Source organism: Corvus cornix, chromosome 10 (assembly GCF_000738735.6).
Source record: "Corvus cornix cornix isolate S_Up_H32 chromosome 10, ASM73873v5, whole genome shotgun sequence".
NCBI lineage: Eukaryota > Metazoa > Chordata > Aves > Passeriformes > Corvidae > Corvus > Corvus cornix.
In genome coordinates, this window is record NC_046340.1 from 13,510,368 (window position 1) to 13,525,128 (window position 14,761).

General features: G+C 36.6%; 1 protein-coding gene across 5 annotated transcripts in view; it reads left to right on the forward strand.

The window, feature by feature from the left end:
• The window catches only part of TCF12 (transcription factor 12), a 160,705-nt gene that overhangs the window by 29,207 nt on the left and 116,737 nt on the right, over window positions 1–14,761 (forward strand). For all 5 annotated transcript variants that reach the window (XM_039557362.1, XM_039557364.1, XM_039557360.1 and 2 more), the window contains exon 4: window positions 12,892–12,965. In XM_039557362.1, coding sequence (XP_039413296.1) covers window positions 12,892–12,965 — 74 coding nt within the window. The remainder of the gene's footprint in view (window positions 1–12,891; window positions 12,966–14,761) is intronic.

The window sequence follows — 14,761 nt, forward strand, 5'->3', positions numbered from 1 at the left end:
GGTTTGGCTGCCAGGGAAATCCTGTGTGTGTCTGTGGAATGGGCACAAAAGGACACAAATGTCATCTTGTTTAGCCTTTCAGTTATGTAAGCATATCACATTTGTTTGAGTTCAGGTGAAGAGTGTTAAGTTATGAATTCACTTTGGTTTACAAGAATTTCTTAATTTTCTTAAAGGTATGTGAGCCAGCCTTGTCCCAAGAAATAAGCTTTGCATTTTTAGTTCATGTGAACATATGTTGTGGAGCTGTATGTGATGTTTATTCTGAATTGCCCTATTACATGTGCGATTCTTCAGAATGCTCTTGTGCATCTGGGAGGGAGAGTTGATATTTTTCTTCTGAACCTTCTTCAGTAATCCTTCCCTTATAAACTGGGATGTGAAGACATTTGATGCCTTATTACCCTTTCACAAAGTGTGATCTGCAAATTAAATAAATTATATTATGTTGAAGAGTAATAATATTCCTTGTGACTGTAATATAAGAAATTCATTCCCAAATACCAAGTCATGGTTGTCTTTTTCAAAAAGGCAGAAACTCTGTTCTCATTTTTGTTGTTTTATATATTTAACAGAATGGGAAGAGTCTGTCTTGTGTTAAAATTACTTGATAACCCTTATAAATGGTAACATTTTTATTTTTAGTGGTTGAGCAAATCTGGGTGCTTATACAAATTTCATTGTATTGGAGTGTTGCAGTATGAACAAGTAAAGTACAAAGTGAAGCAAAGTCTGAAAGCTGTTGCCAGAGCTAAAAGTATCTATACAGAGAGCTGCATACAGGATATAAGACAAACAAAGTCACCACCCAAAGAGGCAATGTAGTTAAATTGACTTGTTTTGGCAATGCTTAGCATTCTAAAATGCAAAAGAGAAAATGGGATATTGTAATTCATAGAAGAAGCTTATTGGGCACATACAACTCAAGACTCATTTTGGCTAAATTTCAAAATGTACTTAGAAATTTTAAAATAAAAATTCTTTTTTTCTTTGGAATTACAGAAGAAACAGAGGGAAGCAAAATGCTTGGGTTTTGCTGCCATTTACTTTGAAGTAATTTACTCTTCCTCTAACTTTTGGCTAAAATTCCAGTAAGTGAACAATAAAGTATGTGTGGGAGTTTTCTGGCAACATTGAACTTCCTGGTAACCTGTCTCTACCCTAACATGGAGCAGATTTGATCTTTTTAAGATTTTTATGAGATTATTAGTGTTTCATGTAATTGAAACATGCATTTCTTCAGTTATTTTTCTCACACACTGGCATAGTACCAATGGTTCAATAAAGCCAGTAATCTCAAAGTAGACTGCAGGATTTTATGCATCACCACATGGTGATAGCTGGGGTTTTTTCTTATTATTTTTTTCCCTTAAAAAAAAATCACTGTTTTTTTTCCTTTTAAATGCAGCCAGTCTCAGAGGTAGTAAATGCTTCAGAAGTGATGGGCTGGCTTCCCTGGCCCTTCTTTGGGGAAGGGCCAAAGACCTGACAACCCTGACTTTAGCCTTGTTTGATTCTCATGCTCTTCCTTTCCTTTCTGCCAGCACTGGTGCTGTTCTGGCCCAGTAGTGAAATACTTCTGTGAGCAAGTCTGGCCAGAAACCAGTGAGGGTTTGTTATTTTTAGGGGTCAGTTTTCTACTAGTTTCTTCCTGAGCAGGTTTACTGCAGGTCCCTACAAAACCCCAGTGCTAGTGTGAGAGAAGAAGACATGAGAGCCAGGCTGTGGGCAGTGGGGACGGTGAAGTGTTAAGGGAAGCAGGATGGCCTCCTTTTGGGTGGCAGCCAGCCCTTAGTTGTTGGGAAGATAGGCTGTATTTGCATACATAAGCCTTGACGAATAAGCTGTTGTTTGGCAGTGGTTCCTGCATCAGAATCCCTTGTTGGAGTTGGGAAGTGCTTCTAGCCTGTGTGAAGGCTCACTTTGCAGAGGAGGTTTTGTGGGGCTGTACTTGCAGGTTGGCTGATGGCTCTGTTGGACACTGTGCTGGCAGATTCTAAAACCCACTGAAGGGTTTTAGAATCCTTCCACTTCTTATTCTTGTTCATCTGTTACATTAAACTTGGAGTATTTTTCCTAATTTTAATGTAAAATCATTCACTTCTGTGTTCTGATTAAATATCCCTGGAAATTGGTTCCTAAAACTAAGGTGTAATTTTTACAGGAATGAAGTTATGAGACTATTTGGTGCTTTTGAAAAAGGAGAGACACTTAAAACATCCTGGGAGGAGGAATTAAAGAAAAATACTTAGTTATTGATTGCTACTTGCTTTCTGACTACTTAAGTAAATGTTTTAAAGTCTTTAATACCGTATTATTATTGTAAGAAGGATAATTACTAGGTAAGGCTGCTTTTTGCCACGGAAGAGCTGTCTACCATATTTTATTGGCTTTCAGTATTTTCTCGCTATAACGTACAGAACTGCTGTAACAGCATACTTGAAGAGGCAGCAACAGCAAATTTATTTTGTATTCAAAGTGCAACTTGCCCTCATTTAAAAAAAAAACAAAGGCATGAGTGCACTTGAACAGCAACAGGTATGTCTGTTCCAGCTGTTAGAGTATGAAGGCAATTTAAATGGGTTACTTGACTATAAATTCCAATTCTAACTTCTTTGTCAAAGTTCTGCTTCTGAAGCATGCATGGTTTCTAGGTGCATTTTATTAAGAGTGTTTTAACTCATGTAACACTTGTTACAAGAAAAGCATTGAAACTCAGATTTCTATAAAAAGTGTGATATTTAGGATTTAAGCCAAGGAGAAATGCTATGCAGTTGAACCAGACTATGGAGTATTAAATGAAAAGCTAGCGGAAGAAATAAAAGGAAGATCAGTAAAGTCTTCAAATAGGGAAAAAAAAGTCTTTGGTTAAGAAGTAAAGTTGGAGAAATCTCAACATCTTCACTAGCAGATGGAGATATTTCTGGATTCACTTCCACCAGAGCCAGACCCTGTCAGATTTAGTAGTTATTTTCTAGAATAGAAAAGTAAGTTGGTTTTTTTAGTTAGTGTGATAGTACTATAAGTTACTTTCATAATAGTTGCATGTTTCTGCTAAACTAGCAAAGTTAAACTATTTTAATTATTTTTTAGCATTTAAAGACCACAATGCTGAACACAGTCTTGATTACTCTAGGAAGTTGTTACTTCTGTGCTGCTGATCCTCTAAGGGTGTGATTTTGTTGTTTAAGGGTAGTCTTTCCAGAATTACAAGCTCTAACAACGTGGATATACTACCAGAAGAGCGTTAAAATGTGGATTGTCCTGAAGTGCAGCAGAAATCAGTAGATCAGCTGATACCTTTTGGTTATGAGGGGAGAAACCAGTGAATACAGGTGTCATACAACTTAGTATTGCCATGAACTGTGGTGACACATCTTAGTTCAAGGGGAGGAACAGCCTTTCTTTTAAAAAATGGGAAAGTGTAGAAACACCTAATGAAGAAAAACAAATGTTTTGGGGGATAGAAGGTGAACCAGGCTCCCTCAGACATCTCAGTTGCTGCAGTGCTGCTGTGTATTAGTGCAAGGCCCATTAACATCAGGCACCAGTCGTCCTTCCACCTCGTTTGTTGATGTAGGAGACTGAACTGTATCATATCAGCTTTCCAGCATTGTGGGCAGACCATCATTTACTGCCACTCACACTAAGGGAGCTGTCAACACAAAGCCTGCCTGCCTGCCTCAGGAGGCAGCTAACAGCCCAGGCAGCAAGGAGCTTGATTCAGAAAATATTTGAGCAGTTGTAATGGTACCTGGCACATTTAAAGACACATTTCTCTCCTTTGTCGGAGAACATAATTTTTTCTTAATTTGAGAATGAAATTTAACAATACCTGTAAAATCTCTGTCTAATAAGCTGTTGGAAGAAATGTCTCAGTGTTAAGGAAAGAAAGGTTTCTTGGAGTGCTTTTTTTTAGTTTGAGTTTTTTTAAGGTGTCTCAGGGCCCTGCTGGCAGCACAGGCTGTGCCAGATCTCCATTTGTTCAGACTGGATTCTGGCTTTGACTTTTGGAAGTAATGGAATTATTGAGAACTGTTGGTTTTGGACCTCTGCAGAAGGAGAACATCTGGCAAGAGCCTTACTACATTCCAACTTGCTTATGGAGGGGGAAGCACTTGTTGGTGCAAAATGCATACTGGAAAAAGTAGACCTTGACATGGCAGGCTGTTGCTAACTTCCATCACTTCAAATTATCAGTCATATGCATGCAAGTAGAGATGCTTCTAGAAACTTTTAAGTTTACTTTAAGCCTTTTTTTTTTTTCCTTCATGCCTAAAATAATAGAAAAAACCATATTTTGCCCTAGGCAGCTTTTTTTCTGAGGCAAGAAGGTGCTACCTTTCCCTTGGACAAACCGGTAGGCATTTCATTGTGCTGCAGGACAAATAGCGGAGCCCTAACATCGCAAAAGCTTCTTTCTTGATTGAAGATGCAGTATGGAGGATTTCTTCTTGATTTTATGCAAAAGAGGAGAGAAATAAGTGAGCCAGGTTGTAATAGTTACCTAAGTCAACATTGGCTATATTTATTTTATTGTTTTTTCCACATCTAACTTAGAGTTAGCCTACCACAGCTCTGGCTTAGGTGAGCAGATGTGCAGTGCTTCCATTTATCTATATAAGCATTCTTCCCTGTTTAAATATTGAGCAGATAAACTTTGTTTTCAGAGTTAAAAGAGGGTGTTTAATGCTGAAATTTTCATACAGTATACACTTTCCCCCAGCTGTATTGAAAGAACCCGAAATCTCTCATGACAAACTGAAGTTCACACAACCCTGATGTGTAAGTTCTGTTTTGCTTAGTAATGAGAGTTAATTCCTGCAGCTGACTTAGATGTGCTCTTTAGAGCAAGGAAGTGTAAGAAATCATCTCACTGAAGATATGCCTGTCTAGAGGCAAACTTGAAAACCTTTCAGATTTCTTTGTATTCTACATGCTTTGTTTTATGAAAAATGTAAGATGTTAGTGTATAGTTGTTTTAATGTGAGAGACTGAGATGCCATGCTGCTGGTAATAGACTTTTGATTTCAGTATTGTAGGAATGCCAAAAATCAGATAGAGAGATACTGTATACTTTAGCAAAGTATAGCTTTTCTTCCGCATTCTTTTATGAAATGGCTTGGTCTAGATCTTCTCAAGTTCCGACTCAGGCTTCTGTGATCTTGACTGTGTATCTGTAAATATCTTTGTTTCCAGTCATATTATTGTAAATGTGGAGTTACATTGGCATTTCCTTGGCTATACTGTATAGTATGCTTGCCCTTATACTTAAGGCTCAAAATTCTGCCTCACTAAATTACAAGGTTTTTGTCTGATGCTTGATTTCTCCACTGATTCACCTTCATGAACTTGGAAAGTCAAATATATGCTGTTTCTCAAAAACTTTATCAGGTTTTTCCTCCCCCCGCCCCGACTCTCTGCTTGATATGTCAGAGGGTCTCTTTTTCCTTGAAATATTTTAGTGTTAAAGTATTAATGATCTTCTAAATAGCAACAAAGTAATTTTAATTTGCTGCAATTGGTTATCTTAATTGTGTCTGTATAAAGATGCATGGCAATCGCTAACACCATGAAAAGATACTGACCTCAGGTTGATCTTAGAATTTGTTTTCAAGCGGGTCAAAATTTGCTGGACCCTTGTGATATCATAAATGATTAAAAATACTTTTTCTTAAAATTTTTAGACACGTTGTTAGAAAAGCTGTTCCACTTGCCATATTTTCTTTGCTCATGGGACTTAGCACCTCAGTTACACACTGTGTAACTCAGATTAATTGTGTGCCTGAATTGGCAGTTTTCTGTACAATCATGTTGTAATACAGTTGGTAACAGTAGCTGTTGCCTATGAGGCTGTATTAGAATATTTTTGGCCTGGTGTGTGCAGTCTTGTGACACTGGCCTTGATTTGGTGTGTATATATAAATATATATGTGTATATCTATATTTTAAAGTGTGTGGTTATATAAAGCAGTTGAGTCATAACTGAAGTAACCACAGGAAAATTTGCCAGTAGAATGGATTATTTTGATAGCTGGTACTGTAGGGCTGAGACTTGCATGTTAGAGCTGTTCAGCCTGATACTTCATGGCTGAACACAGAGAGGGAATAAGCAGCACGATGCAATTTAATAGCAGTTTAGCTGTGTGTTTGAGTGTGAATAGAAGCTCTGGGTTGTACCCCTCTTAAAGGCTTGATCTCTAAGCTGGTGTACTTTATTCACATTTGTAACCAGTGAGGCTTCAAAATATACTCTGTGTGCACACATGTAAATATTATTAGTATACAGGATAATTTATGAAGATTAGGATTTCAGGTTTTTTTTTTTTTTTTTTTTTTTTTTTTTTTTTTTTAGAATTTTAACCTCAAATTGGATCAAAGAATAATATTAAAACTTGTATTAATATAGGGAATTTTTTTTGGGAGGGGTGAATGGTAGCTTTACTGTATAGTCCTCTGAGCACCTCTGTGGATTTATAAGAAAATTCCTTTTTTTAATAGTTTAAATGCCAATTTTTATAGTTTTTGTCATTAGCTTTTGCTTGAACTCTGAATAACTACACACAACTAACAAATGCATGTTGCATACAGTATTGTAAATATGCTCTCCTCTTTGAACAGTACCTGATGTAATTTTTCTGGCAAGATGGGTGTAGCAATGTGCAGTTTTCTGGTTTAGCACAGTTTGTGTGGGAAATGCCAGCTCCAATTTTATTTTGAGTGTGTTGTGTTGTGTTTTATTTAAAGTGTCCAGGTCATTCCAGGTCACTTGGTGTGTTCAGTGACATGATTTAGAGTCTAGGAAGCAGAGAATATGAGGAAAGAGAAGCAGGTAATTTCTGACATTTCTGTAAGGGCACTGCTCTTACAGGAATTAATAATCCAGTGTTGTTTTTAGGGAATACATAGGTCTTATTGCAAGAAATGAATAGGACTGTTTGTGAAATCAAGTTAAAAGTAGTAATTGCCTTTTTTTTTTTATAGCAAATTGTATTTAGGTAATGAGTTGAAACAAATCTAAAACATACTTGATAGTTATACAGGAACCAGTACTGAGTTTTGATGCTAATAGACACTTTAAAAATATATTCAAGATTTTCGTCAGTTGTCCTGAACCAGCATGGATTTTTTCAATTTTTTTCTGGATTTATACAATGTCTTTTGTTGCTTTAGAAAAAGTAGAAGAAGCATACACCCAGAAGTTTAATTCTGTCTGGAGAAAATACTGTTTTTGCAAATAATTTTCTGTATGAAAGTATAGGTTTTAAACAGTTTTACATACAGGGAGAATTCAATTTGCTGATATATTAGATTACAACTAATTTTTAATACCTGCCAATGTTGGTCTAAGTTTTGGTTATTGCCTAGGTAAGTTTTGTACTTGCTGTACATTCCTCCCATTTGAATAATTTTGTTCTTCTGAAGTTTTAATTGTGGTTACCTGTTCTATAGATAGAAATTAACTTTGTATAGCATATCTTCTGACTTTTCTTCAAATAATTTCCACAATGACTGGCATAGTAGATATTTAGTCTTTGCCATGTCAGATAATCATGCTCTGGAATTCTCTGGGATAAAGAATGTTTCAAAAATGAAAATAAATTTTTTTGCTACTATTAATAATCACTGTTGATATTTCAAATAGGTGTACAAACTGATCTTTGCAAATATTAATATTCAAATGGAAGCCAGTGTTTTATGGGTACTAATTGAGGTAATCAGTGTCCCCTCAGCAGGCCTACAGTCCCTGCAGGGCTTCCTTGTAGTTTTAAACCCCTGCCATTAGAAGCTGGTAGTTAAAAATCTCAACTCCCATGGTTATGAACCTGGCTGGGCAGGTGGGGAAAGATGTGAAAACTGATAGGTAAGCCCAAGAGAGATCTCACTTTTACACTGCGCAATGAATTAAGTGTTCAATCTGTGACACTACAGCTCAATACAGGGAGGAGAGTGAGCATCAGTGTGCAATTTAATAAAATTATCTTGGGAAGTTCCCTGAAGTAATTGTAAAGTCCAAAGTTGGTACTAGATGACAGACTCAAGATGGTGTTTCTGTGACATATCCATAGCTCTTCCATTCATTTTCTCTGGAGCAAAGGTACAAAAAAGGATGCTGTTCTGCTACTCCCGCTGGTGCCTCTAATAAGCAACTCTGTTACTGGGGAGGAACTTTGTTTTTTGATCTGGAGGGATGGGGGGGAGCTTGGTATTCGTATGCTGGAAGACAATTAGTACATTCTCCAAGAAACAGTATGCATTGAGATTTGAAAAATTTTTTTCCCCTCCATGCTTGCACTACCCCTTGCTCTACCTTTATCGTGGAAAGTGGATGGAGAGAAAGTTCTCTGTTTATATAGTTTGAAATGAAAGTGGTTTGTCTTTTACCTAATTATAATGTTGCATCTGAATTTATCCCAATGGCAATTAAGTGGTTAGGCTATTGGTAGGTGGCCTGCATTTCATTTTTCTTCTCAATTTGATTAATGCCCTCAGCTTTGGATATTTTAAGCCTACCACATTATATCTATTGTCAAAGCTGCTTTTGGTTTTGAGTGTCCTGCTAGTCCCCTTGTCATCCATGTTTCCTCCCACTTCCTGAGTAATAAATGTGTGGAACTTTATCTTGTCTTTACTTATTGATTTTTTTTTTTTTTTTTTAAATCTGACTTGTGAATTTTGAGTTCTTTGTTAGAAAATAAATGTTTTTATTATCTTATTAAAAATATTACATCTACTGTAAAAAGAGAAGTAGTTTTAATTGAAAATACCAAGAAGAGGCTGGAAACTAGTCTTAACCTACTGAAAGTTAAAATATTTGAGTATAGTGTTTCTCCATCAACTCTTATTACTCTTTTCATCTCCTTACCAGAAAGTCTAGACCTAAAATATAATTTTGGGCAATAATTGGTATTATACTTCACAACAGACTTCTGCAATATATGGCCTAATGGTAGATTGATTTGTTTGTGTGTCTGAAATGCAAAACACAATCAACGCTGTTCTGGTTTGTGCTGTAGGTTTTTTTGTAATTGATTTCAGATGTTGAATCTTATCTGAAGGAATATCATTACTCTGAAACAAAATTGGATAAAGAAGCTATAAAAGATAGAAACTCATACCTTGAGTACCTAGTATAACAACCTACAATGTGATTTTTTTGTCAAATCATTTATTTGATCAACATCGTAGCAGATGGTAACCCTATAAAGTATATTATCGTGTTTACACGAACATTAGAGCCTGTGTCTCTTGAAATAAGTTTTAAATATAGTCTTCTTTGTCTTATGCCAGCAAGAACAACCTTCATTTCAGTTTGATTGTAAGATCCAATTTTTTTTTATTAGATGAACGTTTGAATCTGTTTCTTGAGAATGAATACATATGTTGAAATAATGAGGCAACAGGTTTCTTCAGGTTTTCTTCTAGAAGAGCTTGAAATGCTCACAGCAGCTTCATAAATGTGATGTTAAGCAAAGCCTGTTTAGAATCCAAAGCATAAAGCCAGAAAGCATCCTCATGACTTGGCTGGGTCTCCCCGAGGTGAGTGAGGAACACTCAGCCTTTCCTGCGGGCTGGCCAGGCTCCTGGATTTGGGTTGTGCTCTGTGTGCACGGCTGGCCAAGGTCAGGAGTGTCCTCGCTGGGACAGCAGCAGTGAGTGCTGTGGAGGTACCCTGTGAGCCAGCCCAGCCCCAGGCTGCCAGCTGAAGCCGCTCAAACAAACGTGGTATTAGACTTATGGTATTACTCCCTAATTAAACTGCAGCATATGTGCTATGGAAGTAGTCAATTTTGATTGAGAACTATGAAATCATGAGTCATTTCAATTACTTTCCGTCCTCAATGCCTACTAAAAATAGGAAGTGGGGGTAGAACCTTGTTGTACCCCTGTCTGCCTGAATGCAAGTCTGCGTTACTGGACCTTTGTAACAACACAGTTGTTCAATTTCCACCTTTTTTGCTTTACCTAAAGCGGCTGAGATACTGCAGCCTTGTCCTGCATGTCTTTCAGTGCTCTGTTAACTGTCACAGCTTTCCCGTGCCCTTTGACATCCGTGATGAATTAATAGATAGTGCAATTGTTCACTGCCTTTCCTTGTGGAAGGGGTTATACGAAGGTGATGATTCCCCTAGTTCCTCTGTTCTCTTTTGCATTTCCCAGGAAAACACTAGAACTCTTTTCGTGATACTTATGCTTTGAGACTTTATTGAATTTATTACTATAGATCACTTCCATGTTATTTCTTACCAAGTGTTCCCCACTTCAGGATCTTCACATCTAAAAGGTGAATCTGATGGTCCTGGCTCAGTTACACAGAGTTACCTTTGGCTGTGTTAAAGCATGCATTGTTTTTTGTTTGTGCTCATCCTGCTAGAAACTGTCTGGGTCTTTGTCTCGTCCAGCATTTGGGTGGTTTTCATCTGTCATCCATGGAAAACGCATTGGTGTACAAAGCAGAAGAGATTCCTTGAACACCATCATAGGTGCACATCTGATTTCCTGGTTGAGTGTTGCTAACAACCTGGGTCAGCATTTGTTTGGTGTCTTAGGTTGATGGAGACCAAGGGCAGCAGGGGTATCATTCTGTGTGCAGTATAGGGTTTCTTTTTTCTTGTAGCCTTCACAGAGCATCTAAAATGTGAAAGCATCTTCCTTGTGTGAAAATTTTGTGTAAGGGATAGGTCTACATGCAAGCCTGTTTGGGGCTTGTGAGAATAAAAAAATTGAAAAGGAGGAAAAAATGAAAAGGAGGAAAAAGACACCTGGCAGCAAAAAGGAAGTTTACTACTCTAGCTAACTGTACTGGGCTTTTTTAGAAAAAAGAATTCTGGGAACTAGTCAGAAATTAGTTTTCTTCCCTATCTGAAACAGCTACCTTTTGGCTTAGAGCAGTTTCTTTAAACAATTTATTTGCATAATTCAAATGGTAGAACTAAAATACTAGAATTTTTAGCTGTACATGTGCTGATTTAGCAGAACCATGACGTAAGTCCTTATGTCCCACTGACTCACATTTTTAAATGAGTAGCATGTTTTACTGATTAGGGGTCATGCATCTGAGTGCTCTATGCATAACCATTATCTACTGACATATTTCCTGAAATGGGTTGATATAACCTACTGTATCTTAAACTTTCCCAAGGACTTTGTCTTGCAGTAAGATACTTTTCTTTTCTCCCCACATATATGTATCTTTTGAAACTAAGGCAATGGAAGACATGTTATGATAATGACTGGATTACTAGCTCTGTTGTTTCTGGCAGAAAAGAGTCAATTGTGCCAAAAGATTACTTTTGCCTTTGTCAGTGCCAGCCACGACTCTTTACTCAGCTCCTGGACCAGTTACGATGAAACAACAACAGTATTGTCAGCTGCAAAATGCAGTAAACTTCCCCAAACTGCTGGCTCAATATAGTGGTGGTTTTGCATTTTCAAAGAGTGTTCTTCAACCTTGAGGATCTTTCCTGCAGTACACCAAAAGTGTCTATAGTTTTTATCTGAGTGATTTACTGTACTTTCAGTTTAACGTTCCCTTTTGCAGGCTGTCTTTGTCTAAATAACATTTTATAGTTTCATAAGGCACATTTCTTAAGGAAATAATGATTAGAATAGTAGTGGTCCATAGGTAGTTATTTACAGTATTAGCTTACATTCTATTTTGCAGTATGTCCAGTCTGAGAAATATGCATGAAAATTTTATAGCTGCAATATAAAGTTAGGGTTTAGAGATGATTGTATGGAGTAGCTTACATTCTACTCTTACTTATAAATTGGGACACTTAGTTCTTATTTATAAATTATGACATTATAAAACTTCATAAATAGTTCATAGTATATATTACATAAAAAATTTATGCTGTATATCAAAACTCTTTAAGGGAGAAGTTCATGTGATAGGGAAGTAATGAGCTGCATTTTGTAGGCCAAAGTGCTTGGAAGCCTGCAGTTTAGGATGTGTTCCACATATTACAAAAAAATATCTTGTGAAGCAGATAATCAGGAACCTAATTGTTAGAATATTAGCTTTATCCTTAATGAAGGAATTTGCTATAGGAATTCAGGTGCTTTTGCAATTAGCTGTTTGGGAATGTGGTTTAAAGATGGTTTGACCAATTAAATTTGGATAGAAATTGGATAATACATGGGATATATATATATTCTGATACAGTGTTTAAAGATCTCCCTGTCCTTTCCTTCCCCTTTCTCTTGTGAGCTATAACCTGGATTTGCATAAAGGGAACTGATTCTAAAAGAACCGTTACTGAGTGTAGAAAATATTACTGTTTTAGTAGGGCAGAGACCATGATCCTCTGAGGTTTTTAAAGCCATTGAAATATAACCAGTCTGTCTTGCCTATTTTCCCCATTATGCTAAAATATCTTGTGTGTCATGTGAAGGCCAAGTGGGGGAAATAATTTTGCACATTTTACAATACTTAAGCAAGACATGAGCAAAGAGTAGATAACAAGTATGTGTTTCACACTATGTGCTGCAATATTCAGTGCTTGCTTGAGATGCAGATAAATCGGGCTGTTCAAAAAGCCATGATGTTCACATCGTTGTGCTTGGTTTGTTACTCATGCTAATTTCTTATGGATTGGGTAGGGCAGACTCTGCAGGTTGGCAAATTTCTTGCCTTTTTATGCTCCTGTTTTCAGCAGCTGCAGGTGTCCAAATGAACAGGTTCCTCTGTAGCCAGCTTAATTAATAAGGAAACTCTTCTTCTGAAGTTTTGCTTTTAGAAACACTGCTTTAAGTATACAAAAGCAGATGAGTTTACTTTAAGTGTATGGAAGTGGATGAATATATTTTCAGGTTGCATCAGAGAATACTGTTTTTTCTATCATTTCTTATAAGTCTGGTTTTTTTTTTTTTAATTTTTATTTCTAGGTATGGATGAGCGAACAGGTGCCACATCCTGGGGAACAAGCGGTCAGCCAAGTCCTTCATATGAATCTTCAAGGGTAAGATACCCATGTAATAATTCATAATGAAAGTTTATGGGAATTTACAGCATAAATCAGCAGATGATTTGGCAAAGTTTTTGAAGGGAAACTCCTTTAAGTACACAGATTAGCATATTTTAGAGACTTTAATGACTTTGATGGGCTACAGTAGCAATTTAGATTTCTAAGACTAAAAAATATATAGGCTAAGAATTAATGAAAATAAACCATATGTAACTGTATGCTTGAATGATGAGCATGTATTTTATTTACAGAAAATGAAAATAGAAGTCATGTTACTTGGAAGCAGATTTATTGGCAAAGTGTGGGGAAGGCTTTCCTCCCTGTTAACATTAACCAGCTATAGTATGTGCTGTCATGATGCTGAAGAGAGGCTTTTCTTTTTAAATACTTTCCTCCTGTTCCCGTTCCAGCTTCATCCATCCCACTTACTGAGCTGAAGGCTCTTGATAGTATCTGATATCCTAAAATAACATGACCCTTTGAAACTGAACTCAATGGTCAAAAGCAATCTTCCTCCTAGTAACTCACATTCCCTTTCATCTACTCCATTTTCTTTTTATGAATATTTACTCTCTAAAAGGACAATGAGCTAAGTACCTTAACTGGATATACACAGCATACCTTATGTTCTGATTTCAGTGCCTTTGAGCCAGAGAGTTGTGTTAGCACTTGCACCTTTGCAGCTTTCTTGTGCTGTGGAATGAAATGGGTAGGCTGCAAGATCTTATTCAGCTCACTGGATGCTGTTAAAGCCTCTGCCTTACTTTGGAAGAGAGCAGTAGAAAGATTTCTTACAAAGTCCTAATTTTTCCATTGATCGTTAGTAAATAAATTATAATAAATGTAGAAGTATTTCATGTATTGGAGAAATATTTCTGTGCAACGCGGAAATTAGGCATTCATTTAAAACATCCTGCGTAACTTGGGGCATAGAGTAGAACCTTCAAATGCCTCCTCTACATTTAAAATGGAATCTTAATTATGCAGGCTTAAGTAACTCATATTTTTACCATGTGTTTGGTGTTTTTACACTAATTTATGATGTTGCTGATCAATTTTAATCAATTATGAGTTAAGCTGACCTAACTGGAATTTGAGCTTGTGATTCATTGGCTGTGTGGCTGTATTAATCACATTTTTTTTTCATGTTAGAGGATCAGCCAGCTAATATTTGAATAATATAAAGTCAGTGATTCTTGTATGTTAGCTTTTTTTTTTTTCATGAGGCAATAAAGAATGTTAATCTGGAATGTCATTTAGGTTACAAGAGTTTTCTTTTAAAGAAAACTCAATTCCTTTTCACAGGAAAACTCTGAATGGAGTTTTCTGTGTTCTCCCCAGAAAAGTGAACACTAGAAATATATATTCTCTGTGTATAGAATTGGTAAGGATTAAGAGTCACAAATTAATTTGTCCTGTGGCTGGGATCTTCTGTTAAAAAAAAAAAAAAAAAAAAAAAAAAAAAAAGTAGAACACAGGAATTTCTCTTCTGAATTCACTGAAAAAGCACTGGACTTTGTTTACCAGTTTGAATCAAGCTTACATGCATAAATTTTGGCTATGATGTATGGCCTTTAGTTTTTGGTTTTCTTTCAACTAATGAGGCAAATTACTGATTCAGGATTTTGAATAACGATAACTTCTGTCTACTCCTACATGTGCTGCTAGACCAGATGTCTCGAGAAAGTGCTAAAATGAGTGTGTGGGTCTGTATTGTAAGAGTATAGATCAGTTTCTCAGAAGGCGGCGCAAATGATACACAGCCTTCTACATTTCTGGGTTATTCCATG